At 49.1% G+C, this 26,234-nt stretch overlaps 2 protein-coding genes and 1 long non-coding RNA gene across 5 annotated transcripts; 2 read left to right on the top strand and 1 right to left on the bottom strand.

The window, feature by feature from the left end:
* The first annotated feature begins 238 nt into the window (after positions 1 to 238).
* Positions 239 to 15,287, top strand: LOC125715870 (synaptopodin 2-like protein). The gene is made up of 4 exons (XM_048987898.1): positions 239 to 615; positions 3,688 to 3,839; positions 4,319 to 4,938; positions 10,596 to 15,287. The coding sequence occupies exons 1-4, from the start codon at positions 514 to 516 to the stop codon at positions 13,127 to 13,129; spliced, it is 3,408 nt and encodes a 1,135-aa protein (XP_048843855.1). The 5' UTR covers positions 239 to 513; the 3' UTR covers positions 13,130 to 15,287.
* Positions 15,288 to 15,987: 700 nt separating this feature from the next.
* Positions 15,988 to 18,375, bottom strand: LOC125716023 (uncharacterized). Of its 2 annotated transcripts, XR_007384243.1 has the most exons (3): positions 18,240 to 18,375; positions 17,688 to 17,884; positions 15,988 to 17,282 (listed from the first exon to the last, which is right to left on the bottom strand). It is a non-coding gene; the product is annotated as an uncharacterized LOC125716023 (long non-coding RNA). The 2 variants fall into 2 exon arrangements; XR_007384242.1 differs by lacking the exon at positions 17,688 to 17,884.
* LOC125716022 (myozenin-1-like) lies at positions 17,695 to 25,002 on the top strand. 2 transcript variants are annotated; one of them, XM_048988238.1, is made up of 6 exons: positions 17,695 to 17,824; positions 19,384 to 19,468; positions 22,620 to 22,807; positions 23,067 to 23,169; positions 23,458 to 23,635; positions 24,633 to 25,002. In XM_048988238.1, the coding sequence occupies exons 2-6, from the start codon at positions 19,393 to 19,395 to the stop codon at positions 24,859 to 24,861; spliced, it is 774 nt and encodes a 257-aa protein (XP_048844195.1). In that variant the 5' UTR covers positions 17,695 to 17,824; positions 19,384 to 19,392; the 3' UTR covers positions 24,862 to 25,002. The 2 variants fall into 2 exon arrangements, with proteins under 2 accessions (XP_048844195.1, XP_048844196.1); XM_048988239.1 differs by having other exon boundaries at positions 23,461 to 23,635.
* The last annotated feature ends 1,232 nt before the right edge of the window (positions 25,003 to 26,234 follow it).

Here is a 26,234-nt window from a genome sequence, read left to right on the forward strand (position 1 = left end):
TTTTTGGGGCTTCCAGTGACTCTGTTATCTTCTAAAAATAGCCCCTGTAGAGGCTTTTGGAGCCACTTGGAAACAAAGCTCTCCAATCAGGGGGTTATTTTGGGAAAGGCTATCAGCATTCCCCTCTTTGACGGCCTAAGGGGTCCGATTGACAGGACAACTGTGGTGGACAGGAAGGCCTTACCCCCGCCCCCTCGCCTGTCAGTATGGCATTCCATGGCATGTGTTGCAGTAGTTCTGGCCAGTAGCCCTCCTGATTCCTTTCTCTGTCCACCTGTTTATCTCTCTTTCTCCCCTTTGCTTGGCTTGTGTGTGTGTGCGCATGTGGGGTTCACCCACGTGTCCCCACCCACCTCCAGGAGGAGCTGGGGCTTTACCCCAGCCACAGGGCGAGCTCAGCCGTCAGGGAAGCCCCCCTCTCTGACAGTCTGGGGACCACTGAGGGCCCCCCCCCCCGAGCACAGACAGGCAAGCTAAGGGACGAGCTACGGGAGGCAGAGTTCAGGTAGAGCCATGGTTGCAGAGGAGGCGGTGATCACGCTGTCCGGCGGAGCGCCATGGGGCTTCCGTCTCCAGGGTGGTGCGGAGCACCAGAAGCCGCTGGAGGTCTCGAAGGTAAGCGGGGTGCTGAGGAAGAGGAGGAGGAAGAGGAGCAGAAAGTGGTGTAGATGAAGCATCCTTAATGCTGGTGTGAGTTTCGTGCTGTTACTCCATTGCTGAGTGCAGCTCGGTCCCAAGTTCTGAGGGTAACTCTCTTGTCAGGACAAATAGAGTCCAGGGTCACGCACTGGCCGTCGTAACTGGAGAGCAACCTGTTGCCCTGGGAGCTTCAGACCCGTCTGAAAAGCTGCCATGGGCACTTGGCATTTTTCATTTGCTTTGGCATCTTGGGATTTGTAGTTTTCTCAGACTTTCCTCAAATGATGGATTCGGTCATGTGCCGTAGATGTTAAAACGTAGTTTTCTATAGGATCATCACAGGAAATATGTGTAGATTTTCATATGAGAAGCTGCTGTGTAATTCTGCCCTGGCATCTGCTTCAGGCCTTGTGTTGAGGAGCGTCGCCTACAGACCCTGCTTTTGAATGAATGTTGCTTCAGAATAACTGGGAGCTTTTCCTGTGTCGTAATCTGCTGCAAGTTTGCTTGTTTATGAAACACGTATTATTAGATGAATTTTTATAGAATAATTTTTTGTCATGGGCACCTGGTGCAATCTCTGTGTACAGCAAGGCTCCTTTAATGTTTGTAGGGTTGCTAAGCATTAGTGGACAGCTGTAAGTTAATTATGAATTTATAAAATATTTTACAGTTTACTCGTATAAATGTATGGTACATAAAATTATTAATCAGTAATTTTTTGATCACATGTTACTGGATGTTTCACATTGATGTCAGAAACCCTGTAGATTTCCATCAAAAGAAACATATGAGCTAGTTTGGGAAAGTTCTTCAGTAATTCCCAGAGCTTGCACTTCCAAATAAAGGCTTCCTAGGCTGCTATCTTAAGCCCAGTGACTCTGCCACTTGTTTGGCTTCCCTGTAATTCCAAGATATTTCCCACGACACTAATCTCAGAATTCCGTAACCTTCGTAGTACATGAGCATTGTTATTCATAGAGCACGGTTAACCAGAATAGACCCCATTCAAAGGTAAAATGTCTTTCGGACTGTCTGCAAACCCAAGCTTTCTATTAATAGCTGTGCGCACTAGCAATGAGAGCGAGAGCGTCATTGGTTTGCTCCTGCTCTGATCAGACAGCCGTTCTGACCGGCTCATTTTGCCCGTTGGCCTATTTTTCAGTTCTCTGTGAGGTGGTTTGGGATTTGAGTCGCCCCAGCGCTGGTTAAATCTGACTGACTCCCATCTTGTCCACCCCTCTCTGTAACAACAAGGTCACCTCTGGACTTTGCTTTCAGCTCCTGTGTTTTTTTCCTGCCGCTTTGTCTGCCAAGCGGTTCCCTTAAATGACCACCCCCGATGCCCGCTGTCACACACGCCCCCCGCTAACCCTCGGGTGTGATATCCATGCCAGCGTCGGGCCTCCTAATGCTCAAATGTCTCAAACCCATGCTGTCATGTACTCTGATGTTCTCTGTCTGCAATTTGCTCTCTATTGATCACTCTTGGCTGGTAAGCAGCGGGGGGGGGGGGGGGGGCACCAATTTAATCAGGGCTTTTTAATATTCATTTACAAGAAATTGCTGCCTGATGCTTTTGAAGTGTGGGACTTATTTTGGGTCTGTTTGGGGTGTGTGGCACATTCCTGGCATGCCTGACCACAGGTGCAAGTGCTGGTTTGGCGGGGGGGGCACAAATTTAATCAGGGCGGGGGCTGTGCCCTAGTGAAAAGGTCTCATTGAAAGATGGACTGCTGAGTTTGAGCCAGTAGGGGGTGCTGTTTCTGGTGTACAGCCATTGAACCTACTGCTTTAAATTTAGATAAAAATTCATTGTAAATCAGTGGTTAGTAAAACATACTTAAATATCAGCCCATAAAAAGCCACGAGAGGATCCCCGAGCATTCACACCCTTTCCGTCCAAGACGCGGCTCCACTTTATTTCCAGTGTGTTCTGATACCTATTTATACGTCTGGGTCTGCTGTCCCCCAGCATGGGATGGGCCTCCGGGCCACAAGGTGGCGCTGCAGCACGTGCGGGTAACATATGTGTTAATTTAAGCCCCTGCTTTTGGCTCAGATGGGCCCGAGTAAAAATACACGCAGTAGAATTACTAAGAAAATGGCCTATTTATTGCGGGCCTGGGGACACAGGCTGTGAGTGCCCCTCCCGCCCCCCCATCACGGTTGGTGTGCTCTCACCTTGAACAGGTTTATATATTTAACAAGATAAAAACACAGACGTGGCCCTCCCATAGTGTTCTTTAAAGCACTCTCCTCACTGGTGTGTAGCGCCCCATAAACACCCTGTCTCCCGCTCGGGGGAAGCCTTCTGCCCCCGGAAGATGTGGGCGCCCTGGTGCCCAGAAACACCAGCGAATTCTGGCAAATCCGTGTCCCCGGTTCTGTCCCAGTTCCACAGATCCGCTGGCTCTCTTTCAGCCGCGCGTCGTCTCGTCCGCACTGGACAGAATGGATGCCCTCCGGTTTTGTTCTTACTCATGAGCAGCGCTGGGTCTGTTTGCCCGGTGATCATCTGACCCAGGATTGTCTGACGCGTCATGAGTCACGGAGGATGAAGTGCCGTGAAATGCACGTGTGTTTAAGTGTATTTTAGTCATACTGAAATCCAGCTGGTCAGTTTCAGATAACGCCATTATCCATCCGTCCATCCATCCATCCAGACAATAATCCTGGGGGTATTGTGTGGGGACCTCATTAGTCAGTATGGGGCACAAGACTGAACGATGTAATTAAATTTAAAGGTGCTTCAGCAAAGTACAGGTTATGGGTCATCAAAGGATTTATCGTCGTTTTGAATCACAAAAAGTCTGCATTTTAACAGACTTTTTATATGTGTTGTAAGTCAATGACGGTTGCAGTCAGACTGTCTGTTAAATATTATCCCCTTTTAGCTGGGAAACATTGTATTTGTCAGTGATGTTTAGTACATTCTTTACATGGTTTTGAACGTTAACCCTGTAACTAAGATGTTTGTCTTTCACTGTGTCTTTCGTACCTTGTTAACTGTAGCTGTGGTACTTTTGCCTCCCCCTGGTGGTCAAGGTGCGGAAGCGCAGCAAGGCATGCCGGGCCGGTCTTCGTGAGGGTGATGAGCTTCTGTCAATTAACGAGCAGCGGTGTGGGCAGCTGAGCCACAGCCAAGCCATGAACTTGATTGACAGCTGCACAGGGATGCTTCGCATCAGCATCAAAAGGTTAGAACGACAGGCAGGGAGGACCGGGGAACGCAGACCCCCCCCGTTGTCAAAAAAAAGAAAAATAAATAAGAGTGCGTTCCTTACCTTTTATTATGAATCTGAATATGCACATAACGAAGCCTGTAGGCCTGTATCAGACAAACCCATTTTATCATATGGATCAGTTGTTTTCTTTGTTATGCTATTTGTGAAACTGTACAGTTAAAGTGTCCTTTGTCCTCCTTCCCATTAGGGGGCACTGGACCAGGATATTAATGTCAGTATTTAGCATCAATATTTAGCATCCTATTTTGTCTGTAATTCTAGCCTTCAGTGGCATGGATCAGGCACGTTGTGCATGAGCTGTCCTGTTGGATGCCTACTTACAAATCCTTTTGGCCCTTTGAGTCATGGCTCATTGATGGAAGAATGAACGTCTCGACATAAATAGCTCCTCATGGCCGTTATCTTATCTGCTCTGCTCCTGCCTTCTCCAGGCCTCCTGTGGGCTTCCAGTCCGTGGTGCTCCCGGACCGCGCCCTGTCGCCCCGCATCGACAAGGAGTACCGAGCGGCCCTGCGGGCTCTGTCCCCGCCTGGCTCCGGTTCTGCCCCCCAAAGGCCGGCTGAGGTCCCCCGGGGGGGCTTGCTCTCCCCCACGGGCCGGGAGTGGGTGACCTCACCTCCGGGCAGCGAGGCGTACTACGCGGAAACGGACAGCGACGCCGACACCGTGCAAGAACGGCAGAGGAGGCAGAGACGCCGAAGTCCTAACAGTGACAGTGGTGGTGGGGGGCGGAGGGAGAACCAGCCTGGAGTGGTCAAGAGGGAGGTGGTCTTCCGGCCCCCTGAGGAGAGCTGGGCCACACCGCTCGAAAACGGCATTGGAGACACCCGGGCCTGTGACGAGCTAGGCCTCGCGGACGGGCCCGGTGTCAATGAAGCTGACAGTGGCTTCCAGGAGCTCCCAGGCCTGGCCCCCCTTGTGGCCCCTGAGCGGGCAAAGGAGGCCCTCCGGCTTGTGTCCACAGGGGCCCTGGTGCCCATTGTGGGGCCTGTGATCCAGCCCCTGGACGAGGAGCTCACTGTTACCTACAGGGACAGAGCCAAGCAAGCCAGTAAGTACCTCAGCCAATGAGGCTGTTGTTCCATTGTAAGCGTGGTTCCATTGGGGATCCCAATCCAGAAACAACCAATTAGCCATGAGGATCCCTCTGGAGACTGAGAGGCTTTTCACACAGTGGCCTGTTTAGCAAAGGTTGCTCCCCGGAATTGATGGGAGTGATAGATTTGTCTGGGACAAAATAAATGATGGTTTAGCAACATCGTCATAGCAGGTACTAAATGGCTTACGTTGTTGACATGTCCTACCACAGACACGTGGGCTCTCCATGGGGGGGGGGGGCACTGTTCACTGTCTCTTAGCCTCCGAAGGTGTTGAGGTGGAACTGGGTCTTTTGTTTAACATGTGAAGGGCCCAGGGTCTTAGTGAAGGACTTGGGTACTGCGGTAATCCGGGTGAGAAGCTATATTTGCCCGTGACTCAGTCGGATAACACAGGTGGCCCCCTTGGACGAGCAAGCAAGGCATTTCCAGCTGCTGTCTCATGTCAGATTCCTGATACAGCCCGTCCTGCACGCTTACGCACACGCGCACACATGCAAACCAGCACGTGAAACACTCACGGACGTGTACATCCATCCACACACCCCAAACTCTGCACTCACAAATATCTATGAACACAGACACACTCACTGTGCCGGTTCTGCCAAGTATTTACCAGCAAATTGAATTAGAATAATTCAGTTGGTGAAGATTAAGGGTAATGCAACATACTGGAAGTTTCCCTCCACGTGACTTGTGTTCGATGGAGTGTGTGTCTGGATAGGACAGGAGGCAGGGTCAGAACTGGGGGGTGAGGTAAGGGGTAAGGGTGCCCAAATATAACCTGGGCAGCTGTTATCTTCCATCAGACAATAGGACGAGCGGCAGGAAGATGAGAACATTATTTATGCCTGGTTCCATTTTCCAAAGGGATGACGCTGGTCCTAGATAGAACAGCTGACTGTTCTGCTGTTGAGATCCCACTTAATCTACCAACGGGACCTCGTCCCGCGTGTCCAACCTTCTGCTTGCAGGGCTGCCTTGTAAAGATCTTCAAACTGCCGGAAGTACACCTGCTGTTCTTGTTCCTGCAATACTGTCTCACTGAGAGCTGGAATAAAGTTCTAGGATTAACATTCGTTGTGATGTTGAGTGATGGTCCATACGTTAATACGGCATCTACACACAGGAGTTAGGCAAGTCTTATTGTTACAGCATACAGTGATATCAGCATGTAGAGAAACATAACAATTAGCAGTTATAGACAGTGGGGGATAGGGTACCGCAGAGGGTTATGTACAGTGGGGATAGGGTACCGCAGAGGGGTATGTATAGTAGGGATAGGGTACCGCAGAGGGTTATGTACAGTGGGGATAGGGTACCGCAGAGGGGTATGTACAGTGGGGATAGGGTACCACAGAGGGGTATGTATAGTGGGGATAGGGTACTGCAGAGGGGTATGTATAGTGGGGATAGGGTACCGCAGAGGGGTATGTATAGTGGGGATAGGGTACTGCAGAGGGGTATGTATAGTGGGGATAGGGTACCGCAGAGGGGTATGTACAGTGGGGATAGGGTACTGCAGAGGGTTATGTACAGTGGGGATAGGGTACCGCATAGGGTTATGTACAGTGGGGATAGGGTACTGCAGAGGGTTATGTACAGTGGGGATAGGGTACCGCAGAGGGTTATGTACAGTGGGGATAGGGTACCGCAGAGGGTTATGTACAGTGGGGGATAGGGTACCGCAGAGGGTTATGTACAGTGGGGGATAGGGTACCGCAGAGGGTTATGTACAGTGGGGATAGGGTACCGCAGAGGGGTATGTATAGTGGGGATAGGGTACCGCAGAGGGTTATGTACAGTGGGGATAGGGTACCGCAGAGGGTTATGTACAGTGGGGATAGGGTACCGCAGAGGGTTATGTACAGTGGGGGATAGGGTACCACATAGGGTTATGTACAGTGGGGATAGGGTACCGCAGAGGGTTATGTACAGTGGGGGATAGGGTACCACATAGGGTTATGTACAGTGGGGATAGGGTACCGCAGAGGGTTATGTACAGTAGGGATAGGGTACCGCAGAGCGGTATGTATAGTGGGCATAGGGTACCGCAGAGGGTTATGTACAGTGGGGATAGGGTACCGCAGAGGGTTATGTACAGTGGGGGATAGGGTACCACATAGGGTTATGTACAGTGGGGATAGGGTACCGCAGAGGGTTATGTACAGTAGGGATAGGGTACCGCAGAGGGGTATGTATAGTGGGCATAGGGTACCGCAGAGGGTTATGTACAGTGGGGATAGGGTACCGCAGAGGGTTATGTATAGTGGGGATAGGGTACCGCAGAGGGGTATGTATAGTGGGGATAGGGTACCGCAGAGGGTTATGTACAGTGGGGGATAGGGTACCGCAGGGAGTGTGTGACCCTGCCGTCTCTCAGAAATGTACCTTCAGATAAATGTATCTACTAAATAAATAAAATGTAAGATTATATATAAATGAGAAATGTTGCCAAATATATTGTAACTATTTTCGGATTCTGGACATCTGAACATCGTTTTTAAAAGTTATAATTATCTTGTTTTGTTCATCTGTTTCCAAAAGGAAAAGCTACATTAAATTTAGTTTGTGTTTGAGAAGAAATATGTACACTGTGTAAGTGATCAGGGGAAAACAGATGAAACTGGCAGTGGAGGGCAGTACAGATGGACCCAGCAGAGGTGTAGTCTGGGCTCAGAATACAGCTAAAGCCCCATTGGACCGATATCGATTTCAGTACTGATACCAATCTCAATACCGATACCAATCCCAATACCGATACCGATTCTGATCCTAATACCAGACCTGGCCAGTCCTCGGACCCATCACACCTATTTACAGGTTTATAGGTTTGACTTTGGGTGTCTGATAACGGGATTGGGCGGGGGGGGGGGGGGGGGGGGGCAAAGGTTATACATTAGTGTCAGACGTCAGCATGGACCTGGAAATATCAACCCCCCATCCCTTAGCCTGGAATCCCAGGGCAAGGTGGGGGAGCAGCTGGGGGGGGGTGGGGGGGGGGCAGGATGGCCCGTAGTCTGTCTAAACACAACCCCCCCCCGCCCCCGCCCCCTCTCCTCAGGCAAAACTGGCAGGTGGATCCTGTCCATCAGTGGTAAAAATAGATTAGAATGACCTAATGCTGTTCAGTAGGGTGCCAAGAATGTGGTGGTTAGACAAAAGGCTAGGGTGGGTGTGGGGGGGGGGCAGGATAGTTATGGGATGATGGGCAGTTATCTGGAGAAGGGAGCTACATGACGGAGACCCTCCAGTGTGACCATCAGAGTGCCGAGCCTTCGGCAAGGGAAAGGAGCCTCTCGCAGGTCCGTCTCCCCATAATGCCAAGCGACCATCCCCTGGTGACGAGCAGTGATTGCGGGTACTCCGTGTACGCAGGTGGGTAAGGCGGCGTGGGCCACTGGCGAGGCCGGCGGGGGCCACTGGCGAGGCCGGTGGACTGTGGGTGGGGCTACTGGGGCTGACTGGCCATTGTGCTTTCACTGGGATTTTAGGGGATTTCAACTCTACCAGTTAACAGCAAACAGACAAGATACTAGATAGAAATTATTTGTTTAAAATGTGTGAATTGTTTTATGATTGATTAATTGATTAATCATCCCTAGACCTGACTGTGCAAGTTCAGATTCTAGAACACTATCATCAGCCTATCTCGCCGTTGCTTCTACAGTTTCTGTAATACACTGTGATATTTGTGGGGCATATTTATCTGGGTCGAGGAGTAAAGTCTCTAGTTACAGGTAAGTGCTTATGGAGAGATTCTGGAGTAAGAAGTGTGTGTGGTGGACCTTCTAATAGAGACACGCTGACAGTCTGTAGACACCGTCAGAGACCTGTGACCTTGTGTGGTACAACTCTTCAGAGAGATCATCCCTTGGTTCATCCCTTGGTTTGGGTAGCCAGTGTGAGGACAGTGCCGAGACTGACAGGAAACCGTGTTTCACTCGAGAACTGCTTTGTATGAGCCAGACGTGCCCCATTGCCTTTGTTTGTTTGTTTGGCAAATCTTTACAGAGTGGTGGTCACTGCGGATGGATGCGTTCCATTATAGGTCACTGTGGTCAGTCCATCTGTCCAGTAGAGGGACCGTCACAACCCACACGATCGTATCCTCAGAACATGTCCACTGGCAAGAGCAGTGATGGTTTTAAGGGCCAATGACAGCAGTCCTGGAGAGCGTGAACATCGGGATATTCTCCAAGGAATACCCTGTCAGGGTGTCAGATGCATAAATGTATTAATAGGGGATGACTAATGTTTAGTATCTGTGGAGACCCCCAACCCCCAATGACAGCTGTGTGATTTCTCGTGATACAGCTCAGAAAATTTGAAACCCAAGGTTTCCCCACAAAAGTCATTGTTAGTGTCCATGCTGGAGATCTGTATCACAGCAGTACCATGAAGAGCGTAAAGGTTTTCAGACATGGACCGCATTTTGTGATAGAACATCTCATAGACTTCATTTGGTTGGTAGAACAACCCATTGAGTGCCAACCTGCCATATTACTTCTAATAGAGCATTGTCTCCTCTCTGTTCCTTTATACCTTTCTTTTGGTTTTTCAGTTGGTTTCTATTTACTCTGCCTCATTATGGTCTTAAAATTGCTAGTCATTAGTTTCTATTGCATACGTAGTTCATGCCATCCTGATTCTACCAAATTAATTCACGCATCTGGTGTGTATCAGTATGGAAACTCAAGAACCTCAGTTGGATGACCTTCAAACCACTGGCTCCTCTACTCTGCATCTCGTCTTCGGGTTTAATATGGCAGGAAACACTGAAACGTCAGCAGCGTTGGTGTCGCAGCCTTTGATTTTATGCAGTTTGCCCAGTTGCAGAGCGGCTGACTTCCGGATGTCATTAAAAATGGACAACTGCCCGTATCACTGTAAGGGGTCCCGTGTCACTGATCCGAGCTGCTTGCTCTGCTCCGATGACGCAACCCCCCCCCTGTAGAGTTTCTCAGTGCAGGCCCCCGGCCGTATCCCATAACCGCGGCATCGCCACGACGTCGCGGGACCGCTGCCCTGTCGTTTAGAGAGCTGACAGGACAGAAACTTGTTAAATAGGTTCCTGCTGCTGCTTTTAGCTCCTGACCTCATGGGGCTTCACCGTTTTAAATGCCAAGCTGAGTTATCCATGGGACAGAAGCGTCGCTTGCCGTTCTGTGCTCCACATTCTTCCCCTTGATGCTAAAGGTCAAAACTCTTTTCCACTCTTTTTCCATTTTCCCGCTTGTCCAGTAACTCTGTCCATCACAGCGTGTCCCAATTGTATCTTATGTCACAAGCGTCAATAAACTCCATCCAAAGTATATTCTTCAGTAAACAAACAATTTTTAAATAACGTTTCCAAATTTTTTTACGCATCAAAGAAAGTAAGTTGGTAAGAAAGCGCTCCCTCAGAAGAGGGTGCCCAGGACGGCCGCTGATGTCGCTTAATGGTTTGAACAGCACTGGTCATGTGATTCTTGTCAAGTGGGCTGTTCTATCCAGAGTCTTACGTTCACGCCTTCAGTCACCAAATAGCCAGCTAGCTACAAAAACTGCAACAAGTCACACTGGCCTGTCACTGACCTTTGACCTTGTCTCTTCCCACCATCCACTGCAGAGCTTCACCGAGGTGAGAGCGTCCAGGAGAAGCAAGTGAAAGAAGCTCGCAGCAAGTGCCGCACCATCGCCTCGCTGTTGACCGACGCCCCCAACCCGCACTCCAAGGGCGTGCTCATGTTCAAGAAGCGGAGGCAGCGCGCAAAGAAGTACACGCTCACGTGCTTTGGCAGCGTCAACGGCGACCTTCGGCCGAACACTGACGAAGAGGAAGAGGAGGACGCTATCTTCCTGGGCAGTGAATCTGAGCTTGATGAAGACGGCTTTATGTCGGCTCCAGACTCTACCTGGGACAGCGACTACCTAGACATCCTGGAGAAGAAGACTTCGGTTCACGATGCGGAGATGGATGGCCTTGGCCTGAACGCTACTTCGGGGAAAGGCGCCCAACTCTTTGAACAGCAAAGGAAGAAGACAGAGGAGTTGCAGGACATCAAAGTCAAGAATCCTGTGACATTAACCATGCCGGTTACACCTGTTATTCAGATTACACCAGTAACACCAGTCACACCAGTTACACCAGTTACACCCATGAACTACAACTCCATGAATGGAGATTTGCTTTCTGTGAGCAAAACCTCTTTCATGATTACACCCCAGGCCGTTGCCTCTGAGTCAGCTTGCCCCACACCCTTAGCCTCCAGTCAACAGGGGGAGCTGCCGTCTGGCTCTGTGCTGAACAGGACTGCACGCCCGTTTGCACCTGGCTTTGTCAGTCACTGTGCCAATAGCTCGCCAGTAGTATTTCGTCCGAGCATTTCAAAGAAGGCAACTGCCCAAGCAGCACCAGCAGCGGATGCCGTCCAAGGGTCATCGACCTCTTCCCCTTTCAAAGGAGAAGTCAAGCGAGCCGTCTCCGTTTCCTCCCTCTACATCCCGGCCCGGTCTCCTGCTTACAGTGTTCCCCCGCAGACTGTGCACTCCCCTCCACCTGTCACTTCCCCACCCTTCTCTCCCCCAACCACCCCCTTCTCTCCAACATCTACACCTGCTGCAGCCTTCTCTCCTCCCCCGGCTCTTTCTTCTAACTCAGTGCTTACAGTTCCTTACTGTCAAACTGCCACACTCTTTGCTCCCCCTACCCTACCTTGTTCTGCTCCCACTACACCTGCTGCGCCCTTTCCTCCACCTCCATATCCAGCTTACCCTTCCAGGCTTCCTCCTGATGATGTAAACTCTTCGCTGACTGCCCCGAAGGTGTCCTTCAGCCCCCTCATCACATTAACGCCACCGGCCCCTACCACAGAGCCTCACTTCGCCCAGTCTCATCCCACACCCACCTCCACCGAGGCCCTAGCGTCCCGTGAACAGAGGATCTCAGTGCCAGCGGCTCGCACAGGGATCCTGCAGGAGGCTCGCCGTCGTGGCTCCAAGAAGCCCATGTTCAGCCTTCCCGAAGAGAAGAAGGCTACTTCCCCCAACCCTGAGCTGCTATCGCTCGTTCAGAACTTAGATGAGAAGCCCCGGGCTGGAGGTGAGGCAGGATTCGAGTCTGGGCCAGAGGAAGACCTCCTAAACCTGGGGGCGGAAGCCTGCAATTTCATGCAAGCCCAAAGGAACAAGCTCCCCCCACCTCCCATCGCTCCCAAACCATCAGCTCCCCCAGTGCCGCAGATGGGCGGCAAAGGTGCAGAGCTGTTTGCCCGCCGACAAAGCCGCATGGACAGGTATGTGGTGGGCAGTGAGACTCCACCTCCAGCTCAGTTCATCTCCCCCAGGGAGCCCCGTCAGCCGTCACCCACTCCCTCTGTCCCGGGACAGTGGAAGTACTCCCCTAACATTCGTGCTCCCCCCCCAATCAGCTACAATCCCTTGCTGTCTCCATCGTGCCCCCCGACAGCACAGCGCGGCATCAAGTCCTCTGAGCCAACAGGGGGCGCTAAGAAGGGCTCACAGAATCCAGGAATTAAAGCAGTTGATGTCTTGAGCAGGCAGCCTCACCAGTTGAGCGCTTCTTTGTTCACCTACGGCGGAGGTGTCAAGCAGCAGCCTGAGGCCTCATGTTACCAGTCATCTGGGCATCGCCAGGGTCTCACCCATTCCCTGGTCTCACCCAAGCAGGTGCCCATCAAGGCGGCTCGTGTCCATGAAGTCAAGAGGTTCTCAACTCCGACACCTATGTCGACGTCTTCGTCCTTGGCTCCCACCACCATCGCTCCGCGCTCTGCCACCACCTTGGGGGAGCCAATTTTGCGCACTGAGGAAGCTTTTCTGAACACCCCTCGTTACACCCCCTCTGATCCCAGTCCCACCTACACCTCAGCTCTGCCAGAGCTGCCTAAGTTCTCCACCATCCCAGTGTTCAACCCCAACCCTCCCTACAGCCCTGTCCAGACCGCCAGTGCCCCCTACGGCGGGATCCAGGCCCTGAAGCAGTTTAAAAGTGCTCCAGAGCTAAGCCCCTTGGCTAATCCCACCCTGCACTCACCGGCTCCAGGGAGCTCATCTGCAAACCGAGTTCCTAGACCCAATTTCAGTGCTTCCAGGATGGGCATCCAGGCTAATGTGTGGAGACCTACAGCCATGCACTCCTGAGTGTGGATTTGGAAGGTTCTTCACGTATCCTGTAGTAGAACATTGATCATCTTCTGAGGCCAACATATGATCAGTTGTCACATCAGCTGCTGTGTCTGAAAAAATCTTTTTTGAACTGAAATTAGTAAAACCTGAGAATGAGCATTAATTGCTGTACATTTAATGGGCATTAATAATGGAACATTTATATTATAGGCTGCATAGTAACAATGATACCATTTTGGATCCCTTTTTATAAGTAATGCCAATCATATGCAAATAGGGTGTAATCACATTAAAAACACCAGGTAACCTTTATCAAAGTAAATCATGCACAGCAATCCTTGACAAGGCCTCACAATTTTGATAATTTAATAAATTAAAAAATTTACTTGTGATTACTGAGCACCCTTGGAAATCGTCACCAAAAATTCCTTACAATTTCATTTTCCCTCTCCACTTAGAACAGCAAATATACCCATAGATAGCTGAATTTGAAGGGTATATATTAATCACCATATTAATCAATGACTTAGGCAAGACTAACATGCTCGGAATTGTACTGATATGTTGCTGTATTCAATATTCTCTGGCATGCTTAGCAAATGTATCCACTGCTGTCTGTTCTGGAGATTGTGGAACCTCAAAGCCACAGGGCAGCACTTTGGATTGTACCAGCCAGATAACTAATCTCATGATGCACTCCAGGACTGTGTTTGGGTTCAGAGAGACACAGTTACATTATCACACCTCATAGTTATATTATTCGATAGAAAGACAGACTGAACCCTATTATAAATGAATCTCATAGCTGCCTATATCTTCATAAGATTATCGCTGGAACACAAACAAACCAGTTCCACAAAATGTGGACTGCACTGTGTTTCCGCCGTTTTCCACAGAACGAAGCACTCCCTGATTTTTCTGTGAGGAATCTGTGACTGATGTATGTGTTTGAGTCTTCGTGATTTTGCTGTCGTCTCTGTAGTAGGAAACAAAGGCCTGTTTGCGGTTCTTTGGGCGTCGGGGCCCGGTGAGATGTAACGTGTAGCTCCTGATGCTGTGACATGATAAAAATGAGTAAGAAAAGTCTGTACAGACAGTCATTGTGAGATATGTAGGGCTGGGATGTCTGCTTTTTCTATGAAAACGGCAGTCTTCACAGTGGCACACTTATTTGGACGTGACGGGTGTGAGATGCGTTTCTTGTTCAGTCCTGCATGTGTTAAACTCTTTACTTACTAGCTGGCCAACGTTTTTAAGTAGTGCCCTTTCTCACTACTCGTGGATTTTAGTGAATCGCTGAGAAGTAACTAGCAATTAGGTATCACAGATATAGAGGGACTTGAATTTACAACCTGCTGGCTAAGAGTCAAGTTCCCTTCACCTTCCTGGACACTGGATGGAATCACAAGGGGACAGAATATGAGCATATTGGGATTCTGTCTTACAATTAAATTGTCTTGGTGTAGTGACCAGTGTTTGAATCTATATAGATTGGTTATTCTTGCATAGCCTATGGTATTTTGATGTTTAAATGTGCGGTATTTGTACCATAACTGCTCTCTGTCACCAGCACACGCTAATTGTGTCCGGCAGAATGAAATTACTGTGAGTGTTGGAGTGGATAATTGTTTATTAGAAAGAATAATGTGAAGTTACGTGAGAGTAACAGGTCCGGGATCAGATACAGAACCGCGTACTGAGCAAGCAGAAGCCCTGAGGGCGTGTGGCCGGTGAGGTGGCAGTCATAAGATGAGCGACAGAGAGAAACCGAACGAGTGATGAAAGGGTCTTCATCGGAGGATCAGGGTGTGGGCCGCACCCCCTCCTAGACATATTCACCGGAGTTCATTGTGGATCCTGAGCATGTTTGATGTAAAGTCCTCCTGATGTCGAGTGACTACTGAAGGAAAAGTAGGAAGGAGAAAAGTGCTCTCACACTGCCTGGGGAAACCCAGAGGGAGTGGCAGGCGTTTGGATGGTATCTCAAAGGCCTTGCGATGGCTTGTTCTGTATCCTCATATTCATGTATATAAAACATCTTTGAGTGTCACAGTTGTCCTGTCTTGTGTTTTTTTTTTTATTGTAAGCTTATGTATCTGAATGACTGTCTGCCTCACCCTGATCTGTTGTTCTTGCTAGAAATGTTCTCAATAAACTACAGTCACTCATCAGCCTTCAGTCACAATGGTCTTTTTTTTGCCAGAGAGGCTTAATTCAAGATTCAAGAGGTTTGTTCATGTCGTACACAGTTGTACACATGCAACACGTAGTGAAATGTAACCTGGTCACTCCGAGCAGCTGTGCATGATGACGAAATGTAGAAGAAAATAAGGACAAATAATAATATAAGAACCCAGCAGAATCTTTGGAAATGTCAGGTTCACCATCGCAAAGGTGATCAGTGTGGGAGTCGAGCCCATAAGCGTCTGGTTGGGAAAATAAGCTCAATTCAACAAGTGGCTCTCAAGTTAAAAGTTCAGTGCAATCATGCTATTAAGCTATTGTGGGATCTTCCTTCAGTCTGGAGCTAAAATAACCGCCTTTCCATCGTGCCGTTCCTGTGTTGTTCTGTTTTTATCTGCTTAACATCGACACGACCAAAGTAGAGTGTGTAACCTCACACTTTCCATCTCCTTTTGCTCTTTATCCATCTAGCCCTGGGCTCTCTGTCCCAGTCATGGTGCTGCATGCGCAATGAGTAAAACAGACTGATAATTTATGCTCTAGAAAGTGCCTGTAATGAAAACCATAACCTTTAGCTGTCTTTAAGGTAAAAAGAGGCATGGTCACACCCACAGATAAACCCCACAGCTGCCGTTACACCGTGGTCGCCCTGGATACAGAGCCTGAATAAGTAACACAGACACGCCCAGTGATTTCTCTGGACAGTTTATTATTATAATGGTCCAAAATCCCTGATAATAAAAGTCAAATATGAGCTTCCCCTTAAAAGCCACCATCAGTTTTAGTGTTAAAAATAGACACTATTTCTCCAGACCTCCAGACGGTCCACGTTTTTGCTCCCTCTCAGCTCCCTGCCAGACAGCAAAAACGTGAACTGTCTGTGGGTCCCCGAGGACTGGTTTGTGAAACGCTGCATTAAAAGAAGCATTTGTCGTTCTCTACATCTACCACAAGATGTCACTGTAGTTTCTTATGTGTAAAGCTCATGAAAATGTCCAAATGTTTTACTTTCTTCTTAACCTAGATTTCATGTGTTTAAGTAGGTTTATTTTTTTCATAATGGATTTTTAAAGTACAAAACAATTTGTCAAAGAATAAGCAAATTGCTAGAACATTTTCCTCTGTCAGTAGGCATACTTCTATTGGCTTATCAAGTCAAAGTACGTCCTATATTTGTCATTCTGAGCTGCCAGGGTTTGTTTTCACACTTTTCCGTGAGCTAAGCTGCCCTGTGACCCTGCAGTCTTTCTGACACTGGCTTAGGTGTCAGTTTAACTGCTAAGTTTATCCCCGTGGCAGTTTCTATAAACATGGCAGTAGGCTGCCCCTAGTGGCCGGGCTCAGTATTTCCCACAGTTTACTGGGTTTCAGTAACTGCCAGGCGGTTATTTGCTCCACATGCCCACACCCTAAAAATAATGTAGTTAATATCCCAGTATTCAGCTGACTGTCCCACCCCCTCTGCTAATTACGATGTAACGGTGACAGACCAGTTAACCACAGAACCCTGCATGTTATGTTGAGACCTTTAGTTTTCTCCAACTATTAATTTGTTATTACACCATTTCACTTGATTACACCTATTACAACTGTCAGGTTTTGTATAACTGTGCATGTACAACCATCTTTTTACAATCAATGATTTAACTCATTCTTAGATTATTTAATCTCTGCCAGATTAGGATTTCATACATTTCTATTGATATATTATAATCCCACAGATGGATATTTTCTCTGAAGCTGTAAAACATCTGGGGTGTGCTCCTTGCCACAGGAACCCAGAAGCAGATGTTTTCTGAAGCTGTAAAACATCTGGGGTGGGTTTCTTGCCACAGGAACCCAGAAGCAGGTGTTTTCTGAAGCTGTAAAACATCTGGGGTGGAGTCCTTGCCACAGGAACCCAGAAGCAGGTGTTTTCTGAAGCTGTAAAACATCTGGGGTGGGGTTCTTGCCACAGGAACCCAGGAGCAGGTGTTTTCTGAAGCTGCAAATCATTACAGTGTGTGATAATCCGGATAACAAAGAGTGAAGAGGCTGTTCTGAGGGACAAATCAGGCCTGCAGGGATAGAGCATAGCTGATGAGTACATAAATACGTGGGATACTGTCATGGTTTGGAGCAAGAGGAACGGCTTTTGTGATTGTGGGTGAAAATCCCAATGAGAGATTAACCAATTAACACGTGGCAGCAGTAGGCTTGTCTTCTTATCCAATCACAACATCCCACAGACACCTGGTATTCCAAATGTCTATATATAGGGACTGGATGGATAGGCATGGTTTGTCCGGATAATGCTACAGTTGGCCTCAGCATTTCCCTGTAGGAGAAGACCAGCCCCCCAAAACACACACACACATGCACACCCCCCCCCCCCACCGTGAAGAAATACCATCCATTCCTGGGCAGAAACGCTGGGAGGAGCAGCCAAGCCTCAGGTCCGAAGTAACCTGGGACTCTCGTAATTTTCGCAGGAATAATTTGAACATCTTCCTTTCTGTCTCCTACCCTGAGGATTCCCAGACCGCGGTAAGTGGAGAAACGTGGCGGTTCTGTTTATTAGGGTTAGGGCACCGAGCATCAGGGTGCCTGCAAAATGAAAAGACCATGCAGGGCTATGATTCCTAAGGCTGCTGATAACAGCTGGTTGCATAGTGGGCCTCTTTCTTGAAAGCTCTCCATCAAGGGAATCTTGCATTCTTCTGAAACATCTAAATTAATTATATTGCAACAATATATCATATTTTGCAAAAGGGGCACAATCAACCTAAATACATACATATCTCCGCATTTCTGTATTTCATGTGGAACAAGATCAATTCATGTGGTTTTATCAAAGAGAACGCAACAGTATACGGACATCACAGATAGGCGGGAATCATTTATTAATTCACTTAATTAATTAAGAGTAAACTCTCATGGAAAGCAGTCACACGAGTTGTACCTGTTTGTTCAGAGTATGACGTTTACATGGTCACTGTCCTCATAGTTTTCTCCTGATTGCAGTTACATATTACTTATTCATGGCTGGCAAACGGACATTTTCACTTTCAGCCCGAGTCCTGAATCACGTTGCTCGTTTGGAGAATTTGCTGATTGTCCAGCTCAGCTCCTCGCTGTGGCTTTTTATAACTTGCCAGCGCAGGAATGTGCATAGGGGTAACCAGAGCTCGGTGGTCTCCGAAGATTTCATAGTAGGCTTTCTCTGCTGCTGGCTTGGGTCAAGGCGATCTGGACACTGTACAGATCTGACAAACCTCACAGGGAACATCAGAGCCCCTCATGCGATACCTGGCTGTCCCACACCAAACAGCAGAACAGCCAACAGACACTCCTAGTTCCATTCCCCTGAAAGATGTCTGCATTTAAAGTGGGAATTCTTCATGTTAAGAATATTGCTGAGAAATTCTGTGATTCGAAGTCTTCTGCTTGACAGTTTTAAAATTTATTCAGGAAAAGCTTTTGTGTAAAGTAACATTCATTTGAGAGAACAGGGTCAGCCAGCGACTGAAGCAATTCAGGATGAGGGGCCTTGCTGGGGGGGTGGGGTGGGGGGGTGCATACCATTAACACGACTGTGTCAACCGTGTCAAGCTTCTGAGCACAGAATCCTAACCTGTTGATCCGCACACAGTCATATAGTCTGTAATGTGTCATGTGTTCAGCCATAAATTCCCCCCTAAACCCCACATGCTCTTGCAGACACTTCACTTGCACGCTGTAATATGTGACATCATGTGACCCAGGTCTGGCTCAGTTCTGCCACTAACCCCACTGAGCACTGTCCTCATGCCACCATAAATTTGGTTCCCGGAGAGATTGCTTAGTTAAGGGACGTAATAGACCATATATGGTTTAAATATATATCATTGCTGGACACGGGACTATTTTCAGTAGCTCCCAGAGTGTGTGGTTTAAAAAAAATGACTTTAGCCTACCCTCCCCCCTCCCCCCCCACCGCTGGTCATGAGCAATACATGTCACAGTAGTGAGGACCCCTACCGTAACCCCCTGATGGCAGAGTGCTGACCGTATGAGCGTCAGCGTTGCATGCTGCTTCCGCTTCTACTCGTCTCCTGTTCCCCCAGCCTCCCGCCATGCCGCTGTCAGTCGGGCCGGAGTGGAAGAAGTCGACCAAGCTCATCACAGACTTCTCCAACATCACGCAGGACGGTGAGACATCTCCTCATTCGGCGGTTAAATGTCGCAGAAGCACATAGACATATTTATGTGTGTAAAGCACAGACACACAGAGACACAGCGGTTGAGGATACAGATCACAGCGGTTGGAGATACAGGTCACAGCGGTTGGGGATACAGGTCACAGCGGTTGGGGGTACAGGTCACAGCGGTTGGAGATGTATGTATGACCCGCTGCCTTACCTCTAGTTGCCTGGCAATTGGAAGAAGACTCGGCTTCGGCATTGGCTTATCTTCCTTGCTCTCCTCTCTCTATTTGACTATCCCTGCCGGCCCCTGGAGGATGGGCATCCCCTTTGAGTCTGGTCCCTCTCAAGGTTTCTTCCTTCTAGGGAGTTTTTCCTTGCCACTGTCGCCTATGGCTTACTCACTGGGGGCTTTGGGTGAGAATACTGTAAAGCGCTTTGAGACAATGTAATGTTGTGATAATGCGCTATATAAAAATAAATTTGTTGTTGTTGTTGTTGAGATACAGGTCACAGCGGTTGGAGATACAGGTCATAGCGGTTGGGGGTACAGGTCACAGCGGTTGGAGATACAGGTCACAGCGGTTGGGGATACAGGTCACAGCGGTTGGGGGTACAGGTCACAGCGGTTGGAGATACAGGTCACAGCGGTTGGAGATACAGGTCATAGCGGTTGGGGGTATAGGTCACAGCGGTTGGAGATACAGGTCAAAGCGGTTGGGGGTACAGGTCACAGCGGTTGGAGATACAGGTCAAAGCGGTTGGGGGTACAGGTCACAGCGGTTGGGGATACAGGTCACAGCGGTTGGGGGTACAGGTCACAGCGGTTGGAGATACAGGTCACAGCGGTTGGAGATACAGATCACAGCGGTTGGAGATACAGGTCACAGCGGTTGGGGATACAGGTCACAGCGGTTGGGGGTACAGGTCACAGCGGTTGGAGATACAGGTCACAGCGGTTGGAGATACAGGTCATAGCGGTTGGGGGTACAGGTCACAGCAGTTGGAGATACAGGTCAAAGCGGTTGGGGGTACAGGTCACAGCGGTTGGAGATACAGGTCATAGCGGTTGGGGGTACAGGTCACAGTGGTTGGAGATACAGGTCATAGCGGCTGGAGATACAGGTCACAGCGGTTGGGGGTACAGGTCACAGCGGTTGGAGATACAGATCACAGCGGTTGGAGATACAGGTCATAGCGGCTGGAGATACAGGTCACATCGGTTGGAGATACAGGTCACAGCGGTTGGAGATACAGGTCATAGCGGTTGGAGATACAGGTCACAGCGGTTGGGGATACAGGTCACAGCGGTTGGGGATACAGGTCATAGCGGTTGGGGATACAGGTCATAGCGGTTGGGGATACAGGTCACAGCGGTTGAGGATAAAGGTCGTGGCGGTTCAAGGTTTAGACTGGTACCTAGGGTGTGCTGGACAAGACTTTTAACCAGATGCTTATCCTGGAGTGTGTTTACTTACATAGTCAGACCCAATCAACTGTTTGGTTCCAACTATGTAAGTTGCTAATATAGTTAGCAGCTATGCTTTGGGAAACGTACCTGTTCGGTTCCTGCAAAGTATCACTGCAAACCACCTCTTAGAACCCCTGGCTAAGGGGGATATTCCTGAAAGAGTCCTGATAACCCTCCCCCTGAAATGCAGTCCAAATCCCCAGCATGCACTCCTTTCTTTACATACTCTATGTTTATATTATATGTGGTATTGACTGTAGAGGGTATTCTGTGGTTCTGAGGCTAAGGTTTCAGTTTGTGGTACTGGGTTTGTAACAGGCAGATAGTCTGGTCTGGTCCTGTCTTGCTGGTTCACATTTCAAGTGGAAAACGATGCATTTCCAACCGATATTCAGTTGTCTGTTTCATTTTTGTTCATCATGCTTTGTATCTGTCCATCCAATGAATCCCTCTATGGGCCAGAGCTTTATGAAAAATGAAAGAACGAAGAAAAAAGACACATTTTTTTCTGAAGCTATTGTGTTTCAAACCATAACAAATTAACCATAAGAGAAGATGGAGCTGGGCGTTCATTGATGTCCTGCCTGCAGATTACAGATTAAGATGTAAAGTTACTGCCCTGGAGATCCGCATGGACTTGGCTGTGTCAGCAGCTGAAATGTCACCCGTGACTCTGTGCGTCGCCCTGCTGTCACCCGCAAGCCATGCAAAACCTCAACTCGTTTTGATGCCCTAGACTATCTGCCAATTAAAACGTCATAATCCATTGTGGGTTTCCTGCTGATCGCCGCCATCTGAGGCATAAAATTTTTTCCTGTGACCTCAGTCTCTTTAGTTATTTACTTTGTATTGAGTACAATGCAGTTTTGCTTCCAGAGCTACATCAAGGGTAGGTGAGCAGTGCATTCAGTGAACCCCTTCTGAGCACCACTGTACTACACTGTTACTGCTGCACTTCTCCTTGGCTTTAATGAGCCTGGCTGTCCTCCGCTGTCCCCTCATTAACCAGGCGTTTCTGCCCACAGAAATGCCCCTGGCTGCATGATTCTTGTTCCTCACACCATACTCTGTAAAATCTGGAAGACTCTGTAACGTGTGAGAATCCCAGGAGACCAGGGTTTTAGCTCAGGGATCTTGCATCCTTTCCCCCATTAGGCAGCCAATGGGACGATTTTCGGTTGCTCCCACAGAGCTCCCAGGGATGTGACCGATCAGTAATGGACCTACGCTTGGCCCTCACCCTTTCCGACTTCCACTCCTGGGCCTCGGCGATCCAAACGACTCTTACCAGACCCCTTATTTATGCTCTACTGCACGGCAGAAACGCCAGTTGCTCTCTGGACTAGAGGCTGCCTCGCATTTATGGGAGAACATCAGCTCGAGAGGAGATGAGGGTTCGAGATTGGGGTACCAGCCCTGCAAAACAGAGCCTCTCCTTTCATTGTAACTGAAAAATGAAAATATATGTTCATCTGGAAGCTTCTAGAAATTTTGTAAACCTATATTTATCTGCTTGGCTTCTCCAGATTTCTGTAGAAACTTCACATGACGCTCTATAAAAGGTCAAGACCACCCTAGGTTGTATACAGTCTGACTGCAATACCGACTGTTGCCATATACAATCATACTAAAGAATGCATAATGATTCTGGGTGTTTGCTTTTTGCTATCCATGCTTTGTGGCCCAGACCCGGACATGCACCTGGAGCCGGCGGAGCTTGACCTGGGCAAGAAGATCAAAGCCCCCAAGGAGGTGATGCTGGAGGAGCTTTCGCTGCTGAACAACAAGGGCTCCAGGATGTTCAAGATGAGGCAGCAGCGGGTGGAGAGGTTCGTCTTCGAGAACAACCCTGACCTGCAGAACCAGGGTTCCATGGTGAGAATGCCGTCTCTGTCTGTTCCATCCACCAGGGCGTCCAGAGAACATTCTGGATCAATGCTGGGCTTTGTGGCTAGCCTTTCCCGAAATTAATCTTATAATAAGAACTTAATCTGAATCGCTTTGAGATGTTTTCAGCTTTTACTGGTGTCTTTGTATGAAGGTGTTATATGCAGAAGACACCCTGTTACTCCAATCCAAAAGGGCTTCACATTAATGCTTGGCTTTCAGATTGTATGCCTTGTCTTCCTTTAAGAACCTGATATCCTCTCTGGTGGGAGAAATCGCCGCCGACCTTCATCAGAGCGGCGTGAAGATGGAGGTGGAGCTTCCTGAGGCTGAGGCTGGCCGTGATGCAGGTGGTATGCCTGCAGGGGGCGCATGTCATAGGTTTGGGAGGAAGGAGAACGGCCTGTAGGTGCACTGCAGGGCGGCTTTGACCCGCCCTCCTTAATTCTAATCGGAGCCGTTTGGGTAAATGTTCATCTGTGGGTATGAGCCTGAAAAGAAAAGCTAGTGAGTGAAAGGCTGTGACACCGAGTGGAGGGTGATACTGCTGACGGGAGGAGCAGGCGCGTCCCCCCAGGCTGAGTCACTCCGTTCACAGGGGGGCTACTCTCTCCCCATACCCACCCACACCCTCCCAGCAGGTGAAGAGCCGGGCGATAGCACCCCGCAGGAGAAGAGGCGTGAGTGTGTGAAGACGTACCTGTCGCCATGGGAACGGGCCATGAAGGGGGACGAGGAGCTGCTGGCCACGATGCGGGTGGAGATGCCTGGGCCGCACCTGCACCACGACCCGCCCACTTTCAAAAGCTTCAACAGGTACGCTGCCCCATCGCCACGGTGACAGCCCCCTCCCCTCCCCCTGGATGCGATTGCCTGGTTGGCTCACGTGAAGATGGGCAGAAACAGCGGTGTGGAAGGGCAACGCACCGGCCGAGACGCGGCTAACGGTGCTGTGCGAGGAAGATCCTTATTGGCCCAGTATATTACACATACTGGGAATTTGTCTTGCTGGGTGTGGCCCAGTGTAACACATAACACTGCACAATCGCAAGATGATTTACAAGTATGTAAACATGAAATCTCACACATATTTTTCACGCTAGACTGTTAACCAACAGTCAGAAGCATCAATAAGATGGAATAAAGGGTGAAATGAATAAATGCAGGAACAAACAAACAAACAAACAAACAAATAATGAATATACAGTACATACCGGTCAAAAGTTAATACGCTAAGCTGCCTACAAAGGAGAGTGATAGTGTCGCATCACATGACCTGGCCACCTGACCTAAACCCAGCAGAAATGGAGGAGTCTGAGCAGAGAGTGACGGAAAAGCAGCCAATGAGTGCCCAGCATGTGTGGGACCTCCTTCAGGACGACTGTCAGGTCAGCCAGTCCCTGGACTTACTGGGGTTAAGGGCCTCGCTCAAGGGCCCAGTGCTGGGATCACTCTGCTGACCACAGGATTTGAACCAGCAACCTTCCGAGTCCCAACACACTTTTTTGATCAATTAATAACCTCCATGGATGTTATTTTACAGTCTTGGTGTCTTTATAATTATTTTTAAATGTAGAGGATAGTACAAGCAAACCATTCAATGGGTAGTGGTGTCTAAACTTTTGACTGGTACTGTAAGCACATAGGGCTATAGCATGGGCGTCGCCCCCCCCCCCCCCCATAAACCCCCCACATTCAAAATGCTACAGAAATGCTAGGAATGCTAGCTACTGAATTACATATAAGGTGATGCTTGTGCTTTAATGTAACCAACCAACACAACACCACAGTCTGACACTCGCCTCTGATCCAGGACCGCCCTGCCTTACGGAGGTCTGGAAAATGCCCCTCCTGTACTCCTCCAACCACCTGAAGTCCCGCTGGCCTCAGAGGAGCCTGAGCTGCTGACCCCGGTGCGAGATGTGAGCCTACGGCCCTCATTTAACCGCACACCCATGGGATGGGTGTTCCGAGGGGAGCCCAGCCGCATCCACGTGGAAATGGATGCCGGGCCCTTCGATGTGGAGACCGAGGACCTCTGAGGGCCCCCGAAGGCCCCTTGCTGGCAGAGCCCGGCGCATCTCCCACCTGATCTTAACGCGCATGCAGTCTGGGGACCCCTGGCTGAGCGATCCAATGATGAGTGTTTAATTTCGCACCAATAAAACATTTTATTTAATGAATATCATACATGAATTAAATGTATTACCCACAGAGACGACCGTGCTGTTTTCTCAGCTGACTCCTTTATCCGGGACGACCCGCTGTTTTATACTTCATGCTAATCTTTGTCAGGGTCTCCTGTGTCTCTCCTTACGCTGTAGCCGACTGCTGGAAGCACCCGCGGGCTCTCAGGCTCGCCAGCCCTCGTGGTTATTCGTCGTCATGGCGACACTGTCGCCATACCTCGTGATAAGCAAGATACATAAAATGTACTATTTCCCGAGAGGAAATGATGGAGCGACCAGTAGCACCATCAAACACCCAGCATATAGCCTTGCCTTCTGTTCCTTACGCCTCAGGCCCCTGCACACAGGACACTGCTGGTCCTCCCAACCTCAGCCTGACTCCCGCATCCACGATAGAGCCTCTTAGAATGGCCTGAAAAATAACAGCAAAGACAAACCTGCCCAGATGCTTTTGGATTTTCTCCTTCTCTTGGGGTTTTTACCACGTATCTTTATTCCTCTTACAGCAGACCCTCTGGTGTCACAACGCTGACAAGCCTCTAACTCTGATTCACTGGTCTTACAGAAGATACACAGCTCTTACACGGACCTTATTCCTAGGGGACTAAACGCTATTGCTCTCATAGTAGGCAGGTACTAGCTACATCCGGCGACACTGAGCTTAACAATCGCACCACATTATAACAGCTCACTGCATCCTTTGCTTTTCCTGTCCCGCAGTCGACAGTCACAAAGAGATGAAAGCAGCAGGGCCCAGTTTTGTCTCCTGTAATTTGTTGATACTCTGAGCTGCGGCTCAGCATGTAAATGTATTTCCCACAGTAAAGCACCTTTGCATTCAGATCATCCCCAGCAGTACAACGCAAATGCCTCTGGCACTTCTGCAAACATCGCCACCCTTTCAGATCGCTAAAAAGGGTTATATGAAATCAATTTGTGCATTTCAAAATAAACTGAATCTATAAAAACATCCACAGAGTGGAATGTCTGTGAACTGGCACGAATGCGACAAAAGCTGAGGCAGCAGACACAAGCCATGCACTTTACAGCACGTTTTATTGCGTCGCAAGATGTCTAAATTTAGCGAATGCGACGGCAAGTGTCATCCGCAGTGTCGTACAAACTGGCTTGCGTGTGCGCGCATGTGAGCGTGTGTCGTACTGCAGCCTTTGGAGAGCAGCAGTGGGGGGTTTGGAGGGGGGTGCAGTCACATGATCAGATCCCCG

Source organism: Brienomyrus brachyistius, chromosome 20, assembly GCF_023856365.1.
Source record: "Brienomyrus brachyistius isolate T26 chromosome 20, BBRACH_0.4, whole genome shotgun sequence".
NCBI lineage: Eukaryota > Metazoa > Chordata > Actinopteri > Osteoglossiformes > Mormyridae > Brienomyrus > Brienomyrus brachyistius.